This window comes from Ailuropoda melanoleuca, chromosome 3 (genome assembly GCF_002007445.2).
Source record: "Ailuropoda melanoleuca isolate Jingjing chromosome 3, ASM200744v2, whole genome shotgun sequence".
NCBI lineage: Eukaryota > Metazoa > Chordata > Mammalia > Carnivora > Ursidae > Ailuropoda > Ailuropoda melanoleuca.
The window spans coordinates 7,555,074-7,580,336 of NC_048220.1; the positions used below are offsets into that span (position 1 = coordinate 7,555,074).

A 25,263-nucleotide genomic window follows, 5' to 3' on the forward strand; every position below is an offset into this window, starting at 1 on the left:
ATATTTCTCCACTCACTGCCCCCTCCTCCAGGAAGCTTCCCCTGATTCCCTTTTCCTCATGCTTCCACAGCATCCCGTGCACCCCTCCATTTGAGCTCTTGACTTAACTACATCCTAATTGTGCCCCCCCATTAGATCAGGAGTAATGTGGGTCAGGATCTGGCTTGTCTTTTTCTTTGTACCCTCAGTGCGTATGGATAATGCTTCTTTCAGAATGCTAAGCAGTAAACTTGTGTGTGTGTGTGTGTGTGTGTGTGTGTGTGTGTGTGTGTGTGTGAAGGGAATAAATACATGCAGTTAGTTCAGTAATTCCATGCAAATCCTGACTAGGTTGTCAGCTTCTGGAAATCAGGGTTATATTTGACACATTTTTGTATCTCGCACAGGCTCTCAACCAATGTGACCTGCAGGTGGCATTCATCACAACTGCATTTTGACAGATGATTAAAATAAGGAGATTTTTAATTACTGGATCTTTAAGAGAAAGAGAAACGAATGTTTCCTGGTTATTGTAACTCTTGGTTGAGCCATTTAAAAAATACAGAACAAAACAAGACACAAACCCCTTCCCTTCCAGCCTTTCCCACCTAAGCCACGCTCTTACTCTCAGAGGTCAGGTGACAAGCTCTTTTGCTTCTTTATCCCATGTGCCATTCTTTCCATTTCTCTCTTTTGTGGCTTGCTCAATGAATTCTAAGCCCGAGAATCTAAACCATGTTCATGTAACAGCATTTTTTTTTTCTGGTGTTGCTATCGTTTAAAGTCAAAAGCGGACTGAAAGGTCAAAATATTAGAGCCTTGTAGAGCTGGGTGTTGAGGTTGTTGTAAGTTTTGGAAGAAGAAGTGGCATGATGCCTTAAGGAATAAATATGGTCTGGGGTACCTGGGTGACGCAGTTGGTTAAGAGTCTGCCTTCGGCTCAGGTCATGATCCCAGGGTCCTGGGATCAAGTCCCACATTGGGCTCCCTGCTCAGTGGGGAACCTGCTTTTCCCTCTGCCTCTGCCCCTCCCCCCACTTGTGATCTCTCTTGCTCTCACTCTCTCTCACAAATAAGTAAAATCTTAAGAGGGTAAATAATGGGCTTTTAAGATTTGCAGACTTTTATTATTATTATTTTTTAAAGATTTTATTTATTTATTCAACAGAGATAGAGACAGCCAGCGAGAGAGGGAACACAAGCAGGGGGAGTGAGAGAGGAAGAAACAGGCTCATAGTGGAAGAGCCTGATGTGGGGCTCGATCCCCGAATGCTGGGATCATGCCCTGAGCCGAAGGCAGCCGCTTAACCGCTGTGCCACCCAGGTGCCCCCAGACTTTTATTATTTTTTAAAGATTTATTTGTTTGAGAGAGAGCATGTGTATGGGAGCCAGGGGGAGGAGCAGAGGGAGGGAATATCAAGCAGACTCCCTGACAATGCATGGAGCCTGATTCAGGGCTCAATCTCACGACCCTGAGATAATAACCTGAGCTGAAATCAAGAGTTGATGCTTAACTAACTGAGCCACCCATGTGCCCCTGCAGACTTTAAAAAAATGGCAACTTCTCTTTTAAGTATTAATTTTGCTCTTAACTTTAAAGCAATAGTGTCCTAACTATATATATTACACATCCTTGCATGATTTGAACTTTTGTAGACATGAAACACAAATACAATATAAATCATAAAGCAGTGAAATAATGACCATAATCAATGAGAATCTATTGAGCAAATACTGGTTACCTATTACTTTTCTTGGTGTCCCCCCCCTTTTTTTTGAGAGACAGAGTTTGTGTGCAAGCAGTTGGGAGGGGCAGAGGGAGAGGGAGAGAATCTTAAGCAGACTTCCCACTGAACATGGAGCCTGACACGGGGCTCAACCTCAGAACCCTGAGATCATGACCTGAGCCGAAATCAAGAGTTTGGTGCTTAACTGACTGAGCCAGCTAGGTAACCATCTTGGTGCTTTTTGAATGCAAGAGAAGTAGGTGGCTGGGGCCCTTTTCAAGTAGCTGAGTTGGGGTGGTAGCTTCAGTATGTAGAAGCAAAAGCCACAAATCACCAAGGCAAGACCTAATGGACTGGCCAAGTAAAAGTCTTAAGAGAGAGAAGATTAAGAAGTGGTAATGGGAGTAGCCTAAATATATAAAGAACACCTACAAATAAATAATAACAATACAGAAGAAAAAACAAGGAAAGGATACTTGAATGGATGCTTTATAAAAAAGGAACACATGGGGCCAATAAACTTATATACAGAGATATTTAACCTCATTAGTAATCCAAGAAATGAATGTCCAAGGCCAGGGTGAGGCACCACTTTATACCTATTCACTTGTTAAAAAGTAGGCATCTAACAAATGCCAAATGTTAGAAAATGGCCTTGTTGAAGGGAGTATCGATCATCACGACAACTTTGAAACATATTTATTATCTTGCAATGTTGACCATTAGAATACTTTAAAACCCAATAATTCTGCTTCTAAATATATCTCCAAGAGGAATTTGAGCACATATGCCGCAAAAGATGTGTGCAAGAACGTTCATAGCTACGCTTTTTATAATATAGCCCCAGATCAAAAGCAACCAAAATGGTCATTGTTAGGAGAATGGATAGATAAATTATGGCTCATTCATACAGCAAAAAACTCTATAGCAATGAAAATGAAACACTTTTTTCTAAAGTTTAAAAATGAAAACCCCTAAACTTGAGGATAGTGATTTAGCTGCTGGAAGAAGACACTAAAGTATGAGTTGAGAAGGAACACAGAGAGAGATGTAAGTCAGCTGTCCTCAAACTTCAGCATGCATTGGAGTCATCCAGAAGACTTGTTAAAACACAGATGTTGACCCAAGAATTTTTGTTTCGGTAGGTCTGTGGTTGGTCCCAGAATTTCCATCTCTAATAAGTTCCCAGATGGTGTTAATGCTGCTGGTCTGGGAATCACAGTATGAGTTATTAGCAATATTCTCAATTAGGAGTTGGCAAGCTGTCAAATCTGGCCCACTGCCCTTTTCTGGATAGCCCACAAACTCAGAGTGGTTTTTACATTTTTAAATGGTTGGAAAAAAAATCAAAAGAAGAATATGTTGTGACACATGGCAATTGCATGAAATTCAAATCTCAAGGTCCATAAATAAAGTTTTATTGGAACACAGCATGCTCATTTGCCTACATAGTGTCTATGGATGCTTTTTCTCTGTGATGCCAGAGTTAAAGATGTGACGGAAAACATACAGCCCACAAAGCTGAAAATATTTCCGATCTGGCTCGTTAAAGAGAGGGTTTGCCAACCCTTGTTCTAAAGGGAGAGGGGCTGATTCATGGGTATTTATACCATTATTTTATTTTATTTTATTTTTAAGATTTGATTTGTTTATTTGAGAGAGAGATAGCAAGAGAGAGCATGAGCAGGGAGGAGAGGGAGAAGCAGGCTCCCTGCTGAGCAGGGGTGACATGGGGCTGGATCCCAGGACCCCAAGATCATGACCTGAGCCGAAGGGAGATGCTTAACCAACTGAGCCATCCAGGCGCCCCTAAATGGCATTATTTTAAAATATGAGGTAATCATTAAAATAAAAACAGGGTCCTGTGTGAGCCAGGGATGATAGTTGATTAAGAAACAAGAATGTACTTACTCCCAATTCTGTGCATCTGGAGGTTAAAAAAAAAAAAAAACAACCAAAAAACAAAAAAAACCCAATTTTTAAAAAAAAATCATGATCAGGAGTTAGTAAGGAATGGCTTCTTAGAGTTGGTTAAGAGTGGACCACAAGGATGGGGCATTCATAGATTGAACAGAGGGCTGCCTGGGGCACCAAAGGGCTCTAGCAGGGAATGGCTCAGCAGGAGTAGAGAGCGAAGGGATTGGCTTGAGTGGAGTGGAGCAGTCTTTGCGAGGAAAGTGGGTAGGTTAGTGGGGGATGGGTGCAGGTGGAGGAAAAGGGAGGTAGAAGAGCGCCAAGCTAGGCTGAGCCATTAAGTACGCACAAAGATAATAGAGCATTAACTAGCGGAGGCTGTGTGAGGACCTGGATACATTTTACTGCACACACCACCTTCGATAAGTCAACATAATCTATGGGACACAGCATAGCACAGAACATTCACTAGGCAAACACAGCGTGCATTATAAAAAGGGCATTCCTTCTATTAGCAAAAGAAGGTAAAAATGTTTTCTTGTTCTTCTAGCTTTATTTTGGGTGGGCGAGGGGCAGAGGGAGAGGGGCACAGGGAGAGAATCTTAACCAGGTGCCATAGCCAGCTTGGAGCCCATCACTGGGATAGATCTCACGACCCTGAGATCACAACCCAAGCCAAAATCAAGAATCGGATGTTTAACTGACTGAGCCACCCAGGTGCCCTGTTCTTCTAGTTTTAAAACTAGTAAATGATCATACCATAGAAAATTTGGAAAAATCGGGAAAAACACAAAAAGAATAAAAATTTCCCGTAATGCTACCACTCAGAGATAACCAAGGTAACATTTTGCTGTCTGTTTTCCTGTCTGTAGCAGTCTGAATCTCTGTATTTGATTCTTTGTTTTTAACAAAAATGGAACCACAGTGTTGAGACTGTTCTTTGGCCTCTTGTTTTGTTTTCTTTTAAAGGTAACTGTATGTGGCAACATGATCCAGATAACTGTTCTTTTGTATTGTCATTTTTATTTATTTTTTATTTTTTAAAGATGTATTCATTTATCCCAGAGAGAGAGTCTGTGTGAGTGGGGGGAGGGGCAGAGGGAGAGAGAATCTCAAGCAGACACCATGCTGAGCTCCGAGCCTGACACGGGGCTCAATCGCAGGATCTCAAGATCCTGACCTGAGCCAAAACCAAGAGTCCAGACACTCAACCGACTGGGCCACCCAGGCGCTCCTGTATTGTCATTTTTAAAACATAGAATGCTGGGGCACCTGGGTGGCTCAGTCGTTAAGCATCTGCCTTTGGCTCAGATCATGATCCTAGGGTTCTGGGATCAAGCCCCACATCAGGCTCATCCGCTGGGAGCCTGCTTCTTCCTCTCCCACTCCCCCTGCTTGTGTTCCCTCTCTCACTGGCTGTCTCTCTCTCTGTCAAATAAATAAATAAAATCTTCAAGCAAACAAACAAACAAACATAGAATGCCTGCTTATCAATTTGGCAAAATAATTTATTTAAATCGTCTGGCTGATCATTTGGACTAACTGCATGCCCTCCCCCATTTTTTGGCCACTTTAAGAACATTAAAGAAAACATAGGGAATGTTTACCAATGTTTACCATGCTATTTGCCTTAGTATAAATCCCAAAAGCTGAATGAGTTAGTCAAAGGGTAGGAACATTTTAAAAAATTAGGAAGCGTTTTGCTGGATCACTCCAGAAAGACTGTAGCAGTCACACCCTTACCAACAGGCTGTATGCCAATATTTCTGTACCTCATTATTAATACTAATATTAGCAGTACTAATTATTAATCCTCTTACACATTTGAAAGATTAAGTTATATCACTGTTTTAATTTGTGTTTCTGATAATGAAGTTGAACATTTTAAGTAAGGTTTTTGGCTATTTGAATTATTTTAGTGAATTGTTCACATTTTGTTTTTTTTATTTTGATCTGTTAGAGGTTTTTTTGGGTCTGTTTTGTTTGTTTTTTTAAGATATGAAAAAAAGTTATCTAGTTGCTTGTGATATATGCTGCAGATATTTTCCCCAAATTTCTCCCAAATTTGTTTATGGTCTTTTTTGTTTATTTGTTTATGTCTTTTGGTAAGCTAAAATATTTCATTTTAACTAGACTACTTCTGGGATGTCTGGGTGGCTCAGTCGGTTAAGTGTCTGCCTTTGGCTCAGGTCATGATCCCAGGGTCCTGGGATCAAGTCCTGCATTGGGCTCCCTGCTCAGCGGGGAGCCTGCTTCCCTCTCTGCCCCTCCCCCTGCTTATGCTGTCTCTCACTATCGCTCTCTCTCAAATAAATAAATAAAATCTTTTAAAAAAATTAACTAGGCTATTTTTTTAGAGCACTTGCAGGTTTAAGGAAAATTACATAGCAAGTATAGGGAATTCCCATTTACCACCTTCGGTTCCCCTTCCCCCCACACAGTTTCTGCTACTGTAAATATCTTGCATTAGAGTGTTAACATTTGTTACAATTGATGCATGAATATTGACGCAATATTGTTAAATAAACCCGTAGTGTATGTTAGGTTTCACTCGTGGTGCTATACATTCCAAGAGTTTTGACAAATGTATAATGACGTGTGTCCAAAATTATAATCATACAGAGTAGTTACACTGTCATAAAAATCCTCTGTGCTCATTGCCCCAGAGTCCTGGTAACCACCAATCTTTTTACTGTCTTTCTGGTTGTACCTTCTTTATCATGTTACATAGCTGGAATCTTACCACGTGTGGCTTGTCCCCACCAGCTTCTCTTCACTTAGCAACCTGCATTTAAAGTTCCTTCTTGTCCTCTCGTAGTGAGATAGCTCATTTCTTTTTATTGCTGAATTACACTGTATCGTGTGGATATACTGCAGCTTGTGTATCCGTTCACCTGTTGAAAGATATCTTTGTTGCTTCCGATTTTTTGTTTTGCAATTACAAATAAAGCTGCTATTGGGCACCTGGGTGGCTCAGATGGTAAAGCATCTGCCTTTGGCTCAGGTCAAGATCCCAGGGTCCTGGGATCGAGCCCTGCCCGGAGTGGAGTGGAGTCGGGCTCCCAGCTCAGTGGCCAGTCTGCTGCTCCCTCTCTCTCTGCCCCCCCCCACTCGTGCATGTGCTCTTGCGTTCTCTCTCTTGCTCTCAAATAAATAAATATAATCTTTTAAAAAAAACAAAGCTGCTATAAATATTCTTGTGCCAGTTTTCGTGTGGACTTAAGTTTTCAACTCATTTGGGCAAATAACCTCAATTGCTCAGTTGCTGGACTGTATGGCTAGACTTTAGTTTTATAAGAAACTGCCAAACTGTCTCCCTTCCAGTGTGGCCATACCATCTTGCCTTCCTGCCAGCAATAAATGAGATTTTCTGTCTCTCCATATCTTCTCCAGCATTCGGTAGTGTGTTTTGGATTTAAACCCTCCTAATGGGTGTATAGGGGTATCTCATTGATGTTATTCGCAATTTTCCAATGACATAGGATGTAGAGCGTCTTTTCATATGCGTATTTGCCTGTCTTATGCAATGAAATGTCTCTTTAGATTGATTTTTTGCCAGTTTTGTAAAGTTTATTTTTTTATGGTGAAGTTTTAAGATTTCTCTGTACAGGTCCTTTATCAAAAGTATTTGATTTTCAAACCATCAAAACCACTTATTTTCTGGCTTCTGTCTTTGGTATTCGTCTTCTCCCCCCTCACATTATAAATATTCACTTGTATTTTCTTTTAGTAATTTTAGGATTTCATTTTGAGATCGTTGTATCTGGAAATCTCAAACTATTTGGAAGAGATGATTTCATTTTTCCCTCCATTTAAATCCACTTAGATATAATTGCCTTGCCTGCTTTTGACAACAGTGCAATGGAAAATTGGGGACTATTGATATTCGATGAGTCATTATTGTTGATGCAACCAAATGATCAAGTAACAGACAAAAAGGCTGTGATCTCCTTCATTCTCTCCCACGAGATTGGACATCAGGCATGTGGTAAAATGTTCTTTCTTATTTCACATGAAGATATTCTCCAGCTGCTCTACCAAGGATAGCAGAAAACAAAACCTCTATGGTACACCAAATTTTAAAAAAATTATTCAAGAAGTGGGGCAGTGAAGGAAAAATCTCTGTAATCAGATCTTGCATGAATTTGAACTACTCGTGATAGATCATAGCAATGAGACCTTCCCGGCCATTTGGAGGTCAAGTATTTACATCCAAAAGTAAACTTCACTCCACAGAGCCCTCTTCAGGGGAAGTAGGCCAACCAGAACTATGATTATTTGTTTTCATTCCATCTTAAAATAAGGGATATTCAAAAAAGTCACTAAAAGATATCCACATTTCATGGTAGGTTGTTAGGAATTTGGTTTTTGCTTTGTTTGAAGAGGGGTTCAAGGGATATAGGCAATTGGTTAGCGTGTCAGTGAGATGAGCAATAATTAATCCTCAAGCCGCATACCCAAAAGCAGTGTAAGCAAGGATTTATTTCATTAGATCTGCGCTTTCACAATGTGATTTTAAGAGCTTAGTTATGTGTTTGATGGAGGTTCTTGCATCTGCCTTTTGACCTTGACTCCATTAATACACATTTGTCCAGAAAGAAATGATCTAAACTATGAAATTATTATCTCCTTGATATGTAGATCCACAAGAAGTTTGGGGAAAGAACGATTTACTGGGAGAGAATAACACCTCGTTGCGTAGTCACCACAAATCTTGATAAGTTCCAATTAGTCACCCGAAGCACCATTTTTGGGTATTGCTCAAGCAGCACATTGTTCTGGAAGACCGGCTGCTGGCGATTAATGCATGGCGGCTGTTGCAAGAATTTGATTAAATACTAGGGTATAGATTCGTTGGTGTTAGAGATTATTGTGTTTTTCTTTCCTGATTCCATTCATCGTCCATTTGACACTTTGTTTCTGTTAAGCTCAAATAGAAAATAATTATAGCAGAACACGTGAGTGACTTGGCGCAGATCAAAACATGTTCTTAACACAACTGCTTGCTGAAAAATTCTGATGTCGTCGCTTTAGAGTCTAAGATGCTGTAATTAGTAGGTGTTAAGTGAACATTCCAGACTCCCGCTTTATTTAAATTAACGTAACTCTTGGGGAAGTGGATGGTTTCAGCCACGCTACTCTAGCTTAGCTTTATCTTTGAACATGACAGTTTTAAAAAAAAAATTACTTTCAGTCATTGGATGTGAAATACTTATTTCAAAGAAATGCCTGACTGATATCTATTCACGTTAAAGCCACAACATGGTTTTTGGAGTCCTATTTTCCAGTTCTGTTATTGAGGGAAATACAGTTTCATTATGTCTTTGACCTTATATGTATTTAACATGCAATTACAGTAAATATTCCTCAATTAAATTTAAGAAAGCTCTTTTTTCTCCCATCTCCAAAAGTGGTTTGGAAATTTGGTTACCATGAACTGGTGGAACGATATCTGGCTCAAAGAGGGTTTTGCATCTTATTTTGAATTTGGAGTCGTTAGCAACTTCAATCCTAAATTCCCAAGAGTAAGTATGTCTGTTAAGTTTATTTGTAATTGTTTCTGCTAAATATGGAAAAATGTATTTCGTTGTTTCAAATGTGTAAAATATGGAGAAATAGAAGGAATATTAAATCATCTGTAATACGAGAGATGATCAGTGTTATCTTTATTATGTGTTTTCTTTTTCCAGGCTTTAACTCATTGTAAATAATCGTAAAAGTGGGAATTACTTTTTTACACAGAAACGTGTAATGCCTTCTGTCCTTCATATTATATCAAGAGCATTTCTGCAAATCATTAAATCATTTTTGAAAACAAGATTTTTAAGGGTTGCCTAATATTTTATTATACCACCTTATAAGGTATATGCCTATTATCTTTACCTACTGTTAGATTTAAGGTCATTTTCACCTATTCCTAACTGGACTCAATTTTACAGCCACTGTAATCAGTAGCCTATGACTTTAATGATAAGTCATATGCTATATATTATAAAATATTGTAGAGATCAGCTGTGTAACTGATATCATATATATTATAGCCGATACCATTTTGCTGTTTTGAATAAATAGTAATATGAAAATACAAATTCATGAATATGCAAATCTGATTGTTTCAACTGTAAGTTCCATTTCTGGTCATTTATGTAGATTAATTAGGTAGTGCTTTCAGGATGGCATGATAAAACGGAATTGCTTTTATTGGACTCAGATATTTAAATGCTTAGATGTAATATCATTCCTTGACACGTACCTCACTTCTTGACAGCAAGCCCGAGGTCCTTGCTTTCGCTCTGTCCCTGCTTCTCTCCACCTTTCTGATGCTCAAGGCTGCTTGTCCTGCTGCTCCTGGCTGGCCAGTCCCTTCTCCCACCTCCCCGTGTTTCCAAGCTTGGTTCTTGGCCTCTTTTCTCCTTTCCCCATCCTCACTCAGTGTATTGATATCTGAAAGACTGACTGAGCTCCATTGGCCAGATCTTTATTACAGGCGAAATGTAATACCACCCACTTTGAAGGAGATTCTAAGACGATGTGTTTCCTATTATATTGGCAATAAAATTTCCTCTTTTTAGGAAAGGAGGGAGATGGTAGATAGATGATATTTGGTTTTTTTTGACTATTTGGTGGAATTATACAGTTGGCACACCTAACTTGTTTCCTCAGAAATGTTATTTAAAAAATCCTCTTTTTTTTTACGTGTTGGTGAAATCACAGTTTGTGGGAAACACTGATGTGGCAGCCTCTTCATACCCCGGTTCCATGCCACGCCCCCTACGCTTTGCAGAGTCGCCCATAGTCCAGCCACTCTGCCTCCCCTGGGTTGGACATCGTTACAAAGATAAGGAGACTGAAGTCCTGGATGGTTAGGTGACTCGCCAAAGTTATCTGCGTGATGGGGACAGAACTGTGATAATAACCCAGTTGTCCGGGTCTAGTCTGATGACGAAGGTAATGACCATAGTAACAATAATACTGTGTCTCCTATTCTCTGAGCACTTAGGACGTAAGTCCCAGGTAGTGTGAGTTTTGTACATACATCATCTTACTTAATTCTCAAAACAATCATCTGAGGGGCGCCTGGGTGGCACAGCGGTTAAGCGTCCGCCTTCGGCTCAGGGCGTGATACTGGCGTTATGGGATCGAGCCCCACATCAGGCTCCTCCACTATGAGCCTGCTTCTTCCTCTCCCACTCCCCCTGCTTGTGTTCCCTCTCTCGCTGGCTGTCTCTATCTCTGTCAAATAAATAAATAAAATCTTTAAAAAAAAAAACAATCATCTGAGTGTAGTTGTCACTCTATTTTCTAGTTGAGGAAACAGGCGTAGGAGCATTAAGTAAGTTGTTTAAGGTCTCACGGCTACTGTAGGTCAGAGATGAGATTCAGTTCCAGGTGTCTCTGACTCCACGGTTATGCTTTTGCCCAACTGTGCTTTGCGGAGAAAACATAAGAGCGTTCTTGTCCCCTGAGAGCCAATGGGTGGTGTGTTGAGTTCATTTTATGACTTTTTTCATTTATATAAACTTTATATATGTAGAGTAAACCTTAGTTGTCTTCAAAAGTCCTTTCCATATACTCTGTAGCTACAAAATTGTTTATATCTCTCTTTTGTGAGACAGAAGCTATGCATGGTTCATGTCATCTGTAACTGTGAAAGCATTTGGTTGTATCCCAAATTAACTCTGCTTGGATTCAATAAGAAAAGCAGTTCCATTCCCATGAAACAATTAGATTCACCCTTTATTTTCTTAATTGACTGGAATATATCATTAACATCAGTTACCTCTTAATGCAACTGAAATTGGCTAAGGTATTATCATAATCTGGGAAAGTTTGATGAAGACATATTACTAGTGTTTTTGAAACAAGCATGATAAGATTCACCTCTCTTTGTACCATTTAGTTATTTCTTTTAATCACTGGTTTCTTAATTGCTCTTTTTAAAAAGATTTTATTTATTTATTTGAGAGAGAGTGAGAGCTAGAGAGAGAGAGAGCAAACACAGAGGGAGAGGGAGAGAGAGAAGCAGACTCTTGGCTGAGCAGGGAGGCCGATTCAGGGCTCGATCCCAAGACCCTGGGATCATGACCTGAGCCAAAGGCAGATGCTTAACCAACTGAGTCACCCAGGTGCCCCCTTAATTACTCTTTTCTTTTCTTTTTCTTTTTCTTTTTCTTTTTCTCTTTCTTTGACAGAGAGAGAGAGAGCAGGGGGAGCAGCAGAGGGAGAGGGAGAAGCAGGCTCCCTGCTGAGCTGGGAGCCCGATGCGGACTTGATCACTCTTTTCTGAGTCTACATTTCTCAGTGTCCATGGAGCTCAGTGAATATAACCCTTGGCAAAAGAGCATCAGATCCTGGCACTTGAAACATTGCCATGAGCTTTGTTTTTTAAAAGCTGAGAGCCTTAGTTCAATGAACTTTGAGAGATCAAGAACTTTGGCTTCCTTTTAACCTGGTCATGACATTGACATTGGGGAAGAGAACCACAGAGCCATATGTAGCAATAGATTTCCAGCTTTCCTTTCTTGGTCTGATTTCAGCTGAAAGTCATTAAAATGTGTTATGAATGGGTCATGGTCACAGATTCTGAAAACGTCGGGGACCAGTGGTTTGACTCAGCTCTGATGCTGCCCCCCCCCCCACTGACTTTTCTGGCTCTCTTCCTCTGCCTGGGCTAAGGAAGCAGCAGACTTGGTGCAGGGAAAGGCACATGGGAGCCCTGCAGCCAGTCAGATCTTACTGTGGTTTTAGAATCATTGTAAGTGGGGCGCCTGGGTGGCTCAGTCAGTTAAGCATCTGTCTTTGGCTCAGGTCGTGATCCTGGGGTCCTGGGATCAAGTCACACATCAAGCTCCCTGCTCAGCAGGGAGTCTGCTTCTCCTTCTCCCTGTCCGCCTACTTGTGCACTCTCTCTCTCTCTCAAATAAATAATAAAATCTTTAAAAAAATCATTATGGTTTGAACACCTCTGAGTTTTAGTTTCTCATTTATAAAGTAAGTTTCATGCAGTCATTCAACGCATTATTATCTACTTTGTGACTACTATTTACCAAGTGCTCATGTGTTTACAGAGTATTGTATACATTATCTGATTCAATACTCAACTCTAAAGACATGATGATGATGATGATGGTAGGTTATTGCAAGTGACTAACCCTTCTTGAACAGTTCCTATTTGCCAGGCACTGTGTTAAGACCTTTATGTAAAATAATTTAGTCCTAAAAATAATCTAAGGAGGACAATGTTGTTTCCTCCATTTCTAGATGGAGAAACCGAGTTTCAGAGAGCTAAAGTTGGCTGCCTTTTATGAGTAACACAAGTCCTAAGATGGTAAGGTAGGATTCACACCCAGGCAGCTCAACTCTAAAGCCTGTGCTTTTAACCACAGTGACAGTCTGTGTAAACTCATTATAATAAGTAATAATATTTCTTAGGCTAATAATAGAGTTAAAAGGAGTAGTTTTTTTTTTTTAATCTAAAATCTTGCAGCTTGCAATAAGAAAGTAATGGTGGGTATATAGATACACTTTCTCCATCCAATCACTATATGCAGTGGCCAAATATGATTTTTTAAAAGGCTAATGTCGCTTTTTTTGTAAGTGTCTCCCTCCAGCAGAACTGGGACAAGAGTCACCTTATGGGAGGCCCAGAGGGGAGAGACCTTGGGGATGTTGAGGAAGAAGTGTTTGCCCCATTCACCACAGTTAACCTGTGTGATTATAGTGAGACCAAGAAGATGATAGAAGATCTTATACCAGGCAGACGGAAGAGAGACAGTCCATTCTGAGGGGAAGGGAGAGAAATCACAGAACATGGAAAAGGCTATGCATAAAGGTGTTCGTTAAAATATTATTCAAAACAGTAAAAAGCTGGAAGTAATTTAAATGCCTAGTTAATAGGGAGATGATGAAGTCAGTTACAGTTAATTGACTCAGGGGCCATTCTGTAACCATGCATTTATTTATTTTAGTGTTTTGCTTTTGCAGAAATGTTTTCTGCTCTACTTTGAGATTTGACCACACTGTAATCATCACTATTAAGTTTTAGCTTATTTCCTTCCAGTTTATGTATGTTTCATTTGTAATGCAGTAGCCAATTTTAGGGATAGTTATGAAGGTGAGGTAACAGAATTTTTAAATGAATGTCATAATAAGTAAGTAAGCAGGATAAAAGTTTTTACATGTATGTGAATAAATAAATACATAGGGAAAGAGATTGGGAAAGAACAGTACTAACATTCTAATGGTGACTATCTTGGAGTGTAGGATTACAGGTGCTTTTTATTTCCTCTGTTTACCTCATAGTACTTAAAGAACACATGGTTCAACTGTGAGACACTCTCAAGATCGCTTGAGGGTTAAACTAATAAAACCAATACTTAATGAATAAGATCACACTTACACAAATGTCTTCTCTAACTTCTAGCTACTCAAAGCAGGATAATCACGCTAGCAACACCAGCATCATCAGGTAATTGATTAGAAATACAGACCCCAGCAGAGACCAACTGCATTCACATATGAATCATTCAAATCCCCAGGGGATCCTTATTCTCATTATAGTTTGAGGTGTATAGCTCTAAATGATAGGCTGTCTCCTTTCTGGAAGAGCTGAGTTTGACAGTAGTCTCATCAATGGTGTTAATAAGTTGAAAAATAATACACTGACAGGAGAGGGTTGGTTGGAACGCTGGCCAATGGAAGTGGGCAGAATTTGAAGGAGTCAGCTCGGGGATCCCAGAGATAGCCACTAGGAGTTGAGGCTGCTTGTGAATTATGAGGAGGCTGGCCCAGCTCTGCAGGGTGGGAGCCAGCTGTCTCTGCTGCTTCTTTGCCACTCTCCTTTCTTTGGTTCTGCCATGCCCCACCCCTCTTTGTATGTTGGTCATCCTTCTGTCTTTCCTTCAAAAAAGAAATGGCCCTTGTCCTACGTCTGAGAGAGGTCTAGTTTTTTGGAGGGTTCTGTACTTATTCGGATATAATAAATTGCCTTCTCATAAATGCATGATCTAGAAACTGTAGTATTCAGCCTGTGGATTTATTTCCAATTACGAATTATGACATCATCATCGAATTTGTAAATCTGGCACATTTTAGTCTGTAATTGTTCATTGAACAGAGACTGACCCATTTTAAGGGTTTACTAATAAAATCACCAATACAGTTCTAGAGGATTGAAACCGCCTAGAGATGCTACTCCCTAGAGGGTCCTGTCTGCGTGATCAGGCACCTCCTTTGGGGAAATGTAGCTAGCTCTCTTGGAAAACGTGTTGACTTCTATAATAGGTTTTTTTTTTTTTAATGGAAATAAAAAGGGTATTGAATGGGGAGGAAAGTATCTTAGAGTTTTGTTATTCAAGGAATCCTGACTTATTTGGCATATGGCAGCTCACTGAGCACATCTGAATGATTTTTTCCCCTTCAGTGTCAGTGTTTGAAAGTATTTTTGAAAGCATTCTGAAAGTATTTGAATTTTTTGCTTCCGTGACACTGAAGAAGTTAATGTTGCTCAATCTTTTCCTTTTAGAATGAGATCTTTTTTTCTAACATTTTACGTAATGTCCTCAGTGAAGATCACGCCCTGGTGTCTAGAGCTGTGTCCTTGAAGGTGGAAAATTTCAAAGAAACCAGTGAAATAAATGAACTCTTTGACTTATTTACTTACAACAAGGTAAAATCAGTTCTATATTTCCTTTTGTTTTGCACTCTTGCAGTAAGGTACATAAAATGGAATTCTAAGAATAATAGACTAATATGATACTATACAACCTTTGATACAAGTAATCGTAATTTTGCTCAGCAGATTGAATTTCAGAAAATGCGGTTAAATCAATTCTCATCTAGCAAGTATTATTTTAGGTGCTCAGTACCATCCATCATTATAAAAACACTGAGACAACGTGCTACTTTTAAGGTGAACCCTTCTGTTTGGTGGAAATTTATTCTTATCATGTAAATATCTCAGCTTAAAGTATTTTGTGTATCCTGAATTCTTTATATGCAGAACATTTGTTCACCTTTTACCTATTAGTTAGTGACAGTCTGCTGTTTTATCAGCGTATTTGGGGATAACCCACACATTCAACTGAAGTTCACAGTACAATCAGGAGAAAAGCCCAGAATATTGCTTATCGAAATGGAATGTGTCCGTATTTACGTACTGAATTTGCTCAAACAATGGGCTGTTTCTTGTCTTAGGGAGCATCTTTGGTCCGAATGCTTTCTAGCTTCCTGAATGAGAATTTCTTTATCAGTGCACTCAAGGTGAGTTTACAAAATTGTTGTTACTTGGAAGTTGGGAAACATAAATTGTTTTGGGCATGTTATTTATTTTAACCTTAACTTTTCCATTCTTTTTAACTTCTCTATTTTTTACAGTCATATTTGAAGACATTTTCTTACTCAAATGCTGAGCAAGATGATTTATGGAGGCATTTTCAAATGGTAATTGTCCTACTTCCTGACATGCGTGCTCAGTGAATGAATGAATGAGTGAGTGAGTGAGTGAATGAAGGAATGAACTAAGGACTCATTCACATAGAGAGTTGAGTATGATTCTGAATTTGGTTCAGAACATCATCCATGGAGGATTAGAATATAAATGAAGAGTAGGGGCGCCTGGGTGGCGCAGTCGTTAAGTGTCTGCCCTCGGCTCAGGGCGTGATCCCGGCGTTCTGGGATCGAGCCCCACATCAGGCTCCTCTGCTATGAGCCTGCTTCTTCCTCTCCCACTCCCCCTGCTTGTGTTCCCTCTCTCGCTGACTGTCTCTGTCTCTGTCAAACAAATAAATAAAATCTTTAAAAAAAAAAAAGAATATAAATGAAGAGTAGAATAACCCATGTAATTTCTTTTGGGAGAGTCCTACCTGAAACAATTTTGATGGTAAATATCTGCTCTTGTGATGATTTTTTAAAACAGGTCATAGATGACCAGAATAAAATTCTGTTGCCAGCAACAGTGAAAAGCATAATGGACAGTTGGACCCACCAGAGTGGTTTTCCAGTTATCACCTTAAATGTATCCACAGGCGCTGTCAAACAGGAGCCATTTTATCTTGGAAAGGTTAAAAATGAGACTCTTCTAACCCGCAAGTAGGTACATTTGCTCCTCTGTCTTCACCTTCGTTGGGGTTCAGCTCTGATCAGATGGAAGGCAGCCCGTGGGTGAGGAAGCATGACACCGGGCAGGGTACCCACTCTTCTGCAGAGGGGCTCTGGGATGGCAACTTTGTGCTCTGTGCGGGATGCTCCCGGGGTTCTGGGATGAGGGGGAGCTCCTGATGTCCTGAGCGAGGCCAGAGACTTGCACTGAGGGATTCCAGGCAGTGCCCCGCCCCCGGCATTTAGCATGACATCGCAACCAAAGCTTCGGGGCTATGTACCCTCTTTGTCCTTCAGACAGAAGCAATGAATTACTCAGGATTCTGGGTGAGAGGCAATGCAATAGAACCATGCATGGCCTCATGTTAGGTAAGAGAAAAGGGGATCCTGCTGCAAAGTTGTCTTTTTTTCACTAGAAATGCAACCGAATGGTCACTGTGTCTTTGAGGAATAGTTCCACGCATGTCTGCAGGTACACGTATGAGTGTATCGATAGCCATGCCTATAATATTAGAATTATGGTCTTAAATTCCCTTATACCTGGGTTTAAATATCAACTTCACCAAAATTCAAACCTTAGGTAAGTCTGATTTAAAATCTCTGAGTTTTAGTTGCCTTATCTGTAAAATAAATGCGATAACGTCTGTCCCAGGAGGTTGTTGTCCAAACGAAATGAAAAACTGAGTGTAAAGCAGCTTAGTGTTCATCATTTCCTCTCTCCTTCCCTTCCCTTTCTTAACTTGTCAGACGATGTTCAAGTGTGTTGGATAGTGTTCTGCTGTTCACATACCACTGTGGCTAAGTATCAGCGCAAATGAGGGAGTAGAGTTCAAATACTATCGCCCAAACATGGAGGTCATCCTGTTCTTTCTTTAAAACCCCAGGGGAGAGGAATAGAGCTGAATGTCCCTACTCACGCTGCTATTCCATGACTTTTTAAAAAAGTTTTTATTCTAATGCCAGTTAGTTAACCTCCAGTGTTCTGTTAGTTTCAAGTGTACGATGTAGTGATTCAACACTTGCATCCATCACCATGTGCTCATCACGATTCCGTGACCTTTGAGAAGATGTGTGCCTTAGCAATTAGGTCAACACAGACCCTCATTCAAAGTCTTTGAGAAACCGGACTTGGGAGCATTTGGGCAAGATTGCAAGTCCTGTCCAAACTCCAAGGAGTGTGACTCTTCAGATGACTAATGTCCTCCTGTGGTCGTCTGCTTCCTCCAGGTCACGTCCACCAATGTGGGAAGAATGTCGGCATTGAGTAAATATGAATAATCTGGCTGATCCGTGCTGAACGCTTCTTAGATGGGGAGAAAGCTTGAGGCAGAAAGGCATTTTGAAATGTTTGTCAAGCTTTTTCTTCTGAAATGACTCTTTGCCTCTCTTGGCATGGATGGGTTTGGGTCTGTCTACAGCATTTGAACAACCCCCGAGTGAGGCCAAGTGGCTATAATTTAATATAAATAGGTCTTGAGGGTTTCAGATACAGAAAGGAAAAAGAAAGAAAGAAAGAAAGAAAGAAAGAAAGAAAGAAAGAAAGAAAGAAAGAAAGAAAGAAAGAAAAGAGAAAAGAAAGGGATAGAGAAAGAGAGATTGAAAGGAAGGAAGGAAGAAAAAGAAAAGGAAGGAAGGAAGGAAAATAGATTCAGATACAGATTGTCTTAATAGCTACCTTAATTATAAGAAAAAGTAAAGAAGAAGACGACAGACTAATAGAGAGTAAACAAATGGCCAAAGAAAAACTGGCTTATAAAAACAACAGTGAAGGGCGCCTGGGTGGCTCAGTTGGTTAAGCGTCTGCCTTCGGCTCAGGTCATGATCCCAGGGTCCTGGGATCGAGTTCCACATCGGGCTCCCTCCATAGCGGAGGGCCTGCTTCTCCCTCTGCCCTTCACCCCATCTTGTGCTCTCTCTCTCCCTCTTTCTCTCTTTCAAAGAAATGAATAAAATCTTAAAAAAAGAAAAAAACAACAGTAATAATCCTAAGCAAACCCTTGCCTATCCAGAGGAAATGACCAAAGAATTTGAGTCCTGTCATTTTATCATCTCAGTTAATATGGGCTCAGACTTTATATCTTATGTATGAAAATTAACTGAATTTTTGGTTTCTTCCTAATAAGTGACACATGGATTGTACCTATTCTTTGGATAAAAAATGGACTTACACAGTCTCTAGTCTGGCTGGATAAAAGCAGCAGTAAGTAACAGATTTTTAAAATATCTTCACATATATGCATGAATATATTTAACACATATATAAAGGCAGAGAATAAAATGTTGAAGTGTATAGCCTTTGAAAAGCTGTCTTAAAACTAAAATATCATTCTTGTCTTATCTAACATAGATCTTTAAAGGAAAGTTTCAAATCAAAAGCCATTATATGTGAAAAATACAATTATATGGTAAGATCAGTACATACTTTAGAATTCTTTTACTTTTTGTTGGATGTATTGGGCGCATTGTTGAGGATTAAGAGGACATAATATAAACAGGTACTGGAATGCTGTTTTAGCGGTACCACTTCACACTTTGTCCATATCCCTTTGTAGAAATATTCCCTGAAATGCAAGTTTCAGCTTCTGATCATGACTGGGTGATTCTAAATTTGAATATGACTGGATATTACAGAGTTAACTATGACAAATTGGGTTGGAAGAAGCTAAATCAACAGCTTGAAAAAGATCCTAAGGTAAGATAGCTTTTTATACCTATTCTTAAATATCATTCCTAGTGCACTCTCGAGCCTTGTAGAGCCAAGCTTTCATAAACCCGTCTGGTGAGAAGAGACTCTGTCCTTACTGCCATCTCTCACCCCAGGCCACACTGGATTTTGGCCACCATTCTTAGAAAGGGCAGATGAACGTTCAATGTATTGTGCTTTTGAACATTCATATCATTTTTTCTTCAATCATTTTACCTTTCTAGGTAAAAATCAGAATACATTTTCCTATTAACCATTAGTTTCATGATCTCAGACAAGTTACTTGAATGTTGTGTTCCCACACCTTCCCTTGAAATGGGAACAATACAACTTTGTTACTTATCATGAGGATTAGAGACAATGTAGGTAAACTGTAGGCTTACAATTTCTAAGTCCTTAGTGGGTACCAGATCTATGCTAGAAAGTGTTAATTTTTTTAAAAAATTGTATTCTTTTTTTTTTTTTAAGATTTTATTTATTATTTGACAAAGAGAGAGACAGCCAGCGAGAGAGGGAACACAAGCAGGGGGAGTAGGAGAGGAAGAAGCAGGCTCATAGCGGAGGAGCCTGTTGTGGGGCTCGATCCCACAATGCCGGGATCACGCCCTGAGCCGAAGGCAGACGCTTAACCACTGTGCCACCCAGGCGCCCCCCAAAACATTGTATTCTTACTCTCCCTCAGACAGTTTAGTTCACAAGATATCAGTGGACTCTAGTACCACTTTATCACCAAACAGAAGTCATTCTGCTGTAGATAAATAGTAAAATGTCAGCTAGCTCTGGTCAATCAGATTTTTTGATTGGTTGAATTAAACCAAATCTCCATTGATGGAGATCAATGCCGGCATAGAAGGCTCTAGAATTGGTTCTGCCATGAAACCACGGGCGGTTAGTTCATTGAGACGCCATTCTTTAAGCTAGAGCGTCGAACCAGAAAATGTCTTTGGTGTCTCTGTCTTCGAGAGTTCTCTGAAACACGCAGCAGTTTCTCTAGTAGAGGATGACCCACAGTGTATCGGTCCAGAGATTGGCTTCTGCGTCTGGTAGACTTGTGTTCGTGCCTCGCTTTCCCCATTTGTATAATGATGTTTTAATAGACCAACCTTAAATAAAGAATTGTGAAGATTAGATAAGGTGATACGTGTATCACATTTAACGGAGGTCAGACACAATCCAGGCCTATCAGAACATATTCAGTGATTTATTTATTTATTTTTAAAAAAGATTTTATTTATTTATTTGACAGAGATAGAGACAGCCAGCGAGAGAGGGAACACAAGCAGGGGGAGTGGGAGAGGAAGAAGCAGGCTCCCAGCGGAAGAGCCTGATGTGGGGCTCGATCCCAGAACTCCAGGATCACGCCCTGAGCCAAGGGCAGACGCTTAACGACTGTGCCACCCAGGCGCCCCATATTCAGTGATTTAAAAAAAGAATTATTATGAGGCTTTTGAATAAGTCTCCAAAATCCACACATCATAACATTTTATTTTCGAATCTTTTTCGGAGTAGCTACTCTCTTACTGGTTTCTAAGGGCACTGCAAGGCATGGAATCAAGGTCGTGCCATTCTAGCAATGATTTCTTGAAACCACTGTAAACTTACTGAAAAACTGAGGTCAGTTATTTCTACTACATAATTGGGGAGCAAATAAAACAATATGTCTGTTATTAATAGTAATTTAGAAAATGGAAATGTTATTACTGCCAGAAAAGAAATGAGATCAAGGAAAGATTGAAGTGTGGCTTGCTGAGAAGCTCAAAGCAAGTGTAGTGAAGATCGATTTTCTGGGACCAAACCTGTAAAGATACGTAAGGTGTTGAAGGAAGCGGATAAGAGGCTCTGGGCCCCCTGAGGCCGCTCCCGCGGAGACAGTCCTGTGGCCTGGCCATGCCAAGGGACCCAAGCCCAAGCTGAAGCAATTGGGTTAGCACTGGACCCCTGCCTTTCCATGATTCTAAGGGCTCTGTTGGTGGCATTGGGTCAAATTAGTAAATCTTGACAAGACAGATACCGTTCAGAGGACTTGAGTATTCCCAAAATAATGCTAAATAATGCATACTGAAGGCTTCCCGTGCCAAAAATTCTCCTGACAGCCATTTGGACAGTGTAATAATACAGTTGAACATAAACTCTCTGTTTAGGAGAGCCTTTTAAATGTGGCTTCCTGTTTTCGTTTTCACCATGCCGTTTTTTTTAAGGGAGTATTTTGGCAAAACTCTCTGCCAGATGAAAGCCTTATGATTGACGTCTAGAGGGATCATTTATCAAAAACAGATGTATAATAAATAAATGATGGGGACTATCCTCAGTGATTAACATTTCTCTGTGCACGAGACAATTCATGTGAAAGTGCTTCATAAGCGACCCTGATCTTGAAATGCTGTTATGATTTTGCAAATTATTTTATGGCTAAGAAATGTTCTCATCTTTTCCTGCACAAATTTGGATCTAATTTGCAGGCCATTCCTGTTATCCACAGGCTACAGATGATTGATGATGCCTTTTCCTTGTCAAAGTGAGTATGTTTTCTTCCCTGCTGGCTTTTAAGTGTGCCTTGAGAACGTAATAAAACGTTACAGCCTAATCACCGTGAAATGAAATTGCTTCTTCAGTATATACAGGGCCCAACTTATTCGGATTAGGATCAAGTTCCGTGGGTACAGTGGAATTTTAGGACACAGAAGTTGCTGGGATGGGCATTACCGTGGATGTACTTGGAGGGCATTGTGCTAAGAGAAGAAAGCCGGTGACAAAAAGACAAATACATGATTCCACTTATGTGAACTCCTTGGAGTAGTCAGAACCCTAGAGGCAAAGGGGAAGGGTGGTTACCGAGGGTGGGGGGTGGGGAGAGCAGAATGGGAGATTTAGTGTTTAATGTGGACAGAGTTTCAGTTTTACAAGATGAAAATGTGAGACAGCATTTTAAAAGGAACCCTTTTAGAGGAGAAGTTTTAAAAGGATGCAGTAGAGAAGATGTACGTAGGAAAATGTCGTTGTGTTTAAATATTTATAGGATTATCACAGAAAGTATTAGAATTGTTATTTTTTAAAAATTTCCCTCAGGAATAAAAACTCAGCTGAAAATAGAAGTGATTCAGGCTTACATTTGGAAAGGCTGTTCAATATCAAAAGGGATACCTTTAGGAAGATTGCAGATGCATTCGTATTTTTCTGTGATATTGTAAGTTAAGGAAATAGCTGACATATCAAAAAAAAAATAGACTATCAATTGAGATTTTGAAGTGATCTTTGTTACCCTAGGGTGATGTCTATAGGTATAATTTTAATGAGATATGGCCTATATTTTAGTATACTACAGAAGTTTAGATTTTATTTCTATTACATTTATTCAATATATTTATTCATCCAGGTAAATTCATATGTGTCCAGAATTTAAATTTTCAGACAATGAAATTAAGGAGTCTACATAATAAATTATCCAGCGTGTTCTCTCTTTCTTTGGCCTGTCCTATTTCTCTAATGAATGCCTGGTTATTTTATCCTTCATTTCTCTACCACTTTTCCCTCTGTGACCCGCAGCACGTTTCCTCGCCCGCTGCTTTGCTGAAACCCCTCTCTAGGACCACCATGACTCTGAGACTGTTGTCCACATGCTCCAGAAAACGTCTCTTGGCTTCTCGAAACTCTGAGATGCAAACCCAGTTCTCCCTTTGCGTCTGACTTTTCTCCCCGCTGCTATGAGCATCCTTCAGACCAATCATGGTTCTATCATTTTCTTCTCTCTTTCCTTTGGATGGCTCATGAATCCTTACAGTTTCAGGGATCATTTTATTATGAGCACGTGGAGTGCTCTGCAGATACAAGCTACTCGGTAAAGCTTTGTGAAGGGATATGTTCATGACTTCTAAGTCCACATCTTCACCTGTCCCCTCCTGCCTTCTGCATACTGTCGTCATTTAAACTCAGGACCTCACACAGTGGACTTTTTCTGTCTCTGAATTGTTCCTGCTATCAATTTCTCTCTGCCTGTCAGAGTGCCACAATTCTTCCCATGACCCAGACTTGAGACATCCTTGACACCTCTCTCTCTCACCAACTGCCATCTAGCCAACCTATCTTATCTCTTCTTTCTTGAGGATGTCTTTAGATTCTCACCTTACTTACCACCTTCACTGCTTCCCTGCTAAGCCAAGCGCCCCTCATCTTTTACTTAACGTGTTGTGTTAGTTTCCAGCCTTCAGTTCCTTTAATTTCCATCCTGTCTTCTTCAGCACAGTGGTGATAAAATTTTTCAGCATCGACTTTGTGATGTCACCCCCATTGTTTAAACACTTTCCTACTCCATGCAAACTCTTCATCCTGACATTCAAGGCTCTCTGCAGTGTTGACCCACTTTATCTCTCAGCCTCCACCTCTCAACTCCGCACTGAAGAAATCCTGTGCCTCGGTTGCTTGGTCTGCTCATCACACAAATTCCTGCTTTATCTTCTTTTTCATAAGCAGCCTCCTCTTTCTCTCTAGCCATTTCCATCTTACCCAGCCTTCATTGACCTTCTCACATTCCTCCTCCCATGAGGCCTTCCCTGACTTTTCCATCAGACCCATGGTTTTTCCTTCTTTGCTACTTTTATTGTATTCATTACATTTTCTCGAACTCATTAACAGCTTGTTATGCATAAATCTCAGCTCCTCCCTGAAAGAATAAGCTCCCCAATGGTAAGCAAGGGTCGTGTCCTACGTTCTAGGTTGTGCTCCTGCGAGCAGCTGGCAGAGCATTAGATAATGACTCCTAGTCAATACTTGTTGAGTGGAAAATGTACTCTCATAAGAGTGAGTACAAAATGCACAAATATTCTTTCGCCCGATGAGCGTCCAGCAGTTGGCCTGAATTTTCCGCTAGTCTTCAAAAATTGGGACACTTGAATGTACCAAATTGTAATGGAAGGTCTGTCAGCCTTGCCTGGCTCCCATCTTATCAAGGAGCTGGGACCTCTAGCTTCCTGATTCCACATACTTTATTAAAGTCAGGCATCGAAGCATGGAACAAATATGGAAAGTGTGCAAATTATTTAGTGAGTGGAAGTTTTTTGAGTGTGTATTTTTTTGAACCAAACAGAAACAATTATATTGAGATTGAAACAGCCCTTGATTTAACCAAGTACCTTGCTGAAGAAGATGAGATCATAGTATGGTACACGGTCTTGGTGAACCTGATAACCAAGGATCTTGTTTTTGATGTGAACAGCTATGATATGTACCCATTATTAAAGGTAATTTCCTTCTTTGTTATGTGGTTTTAAAAAGTCCTCTCTTCCTCTTTCCATATCTAGACAGCATCTGTGAAACACATCTTTCCCTAAGTCATCTTGTGGTTGAGTAGATACATTCATTTCCTTAGGAATGGCTGGTTACTCTTAGAAGGAAATGCTTTAGTCATAGACCTGGTCTACCAATGAGTATGAGGGAAGTTTGGAAAGGTCTTTAGTTCTTGGTGAAGTGACAGTGTGCCCCAAGAACCCAGAAGTGGATGGAAATGGTATGCCTTTCCTCTGATAGCAGCTACTCTCCTGAAAGATTGCCAGTCAAAGACTTTTAACAACCCTATTCATCATTGAGATATTCTAATCTACAGGCCTAGCACTTCATGAGAGAGGTATGTTCCAGAAAAAGTACGTTTTGAAGCCACTTTTGCTGTTGGCAAGTGAGAGAGGGAAATGGGAATTCATCAAGCAATGACACAGCATCATAATCAAAACAATAGAAAGGGAGAAAACTTCCATTATTAGATCTTAAACAGTGATCATAAGAAAGATAGCTCAGGGCAAACCAAAGCAACCAAAGCCCTTTGGAGAGTTAGGGACCAGAAACAAACCAGA

The 25,263-nt window shown here is 40.1% G+C and overlaps 1 protein-coding gene across 2 annotated transcripts in view; it reads left to right on the plus strand.

The window, feature by feature from the left end:
• LVRN (laeverin) overlaps positions 1-25,263 on the plus strand; it is a 71,026-nt gene that overhangs the window by 24,455 nt on the left and 21,308 nt on the right. The window contains exons 5-14 of one of the 2 annotated variants that reach the window (XM_034655898.1): positions 7,448-7,602; positions 9,033-9,146; positions 15,146-15,289; positions 15,817-15,882; positions 15,997-16,062; positions 16,538-16,710; positions 18,843-18,919; positions 19,272-19,411; positions 21,883-21,938; positions 24,504-24,657. In XM_034655898.1, coding sequence (XP_034511789.1) covers positions 7,448-7,602; positions 9,033-9,146; positions 15,146-15,289; positions 15,817-15,882; positions 15,997-16,062; positions 16,538-16,710; positions 18,843-18,919; positions 19,272-19,411; positions 21,883-21,938; positions 24,504-24,657 — 1,145 coding nt within the window. The remainder of the gene's footprint in view (positions 1-7,447; positions 7,603-9,032; positions 9,147-15,145; positions 15,290-15,816; positions 15,883-15,996; positions 16,063-16,537; positions 16,711-18,842; positions 18,920-19,271; positions 19,412-21,882; positions 21,939-24,503; positions 24,658-25,263) is intronic. The other variant, XM_034655899.1, reaches the window with a different exon arrangement.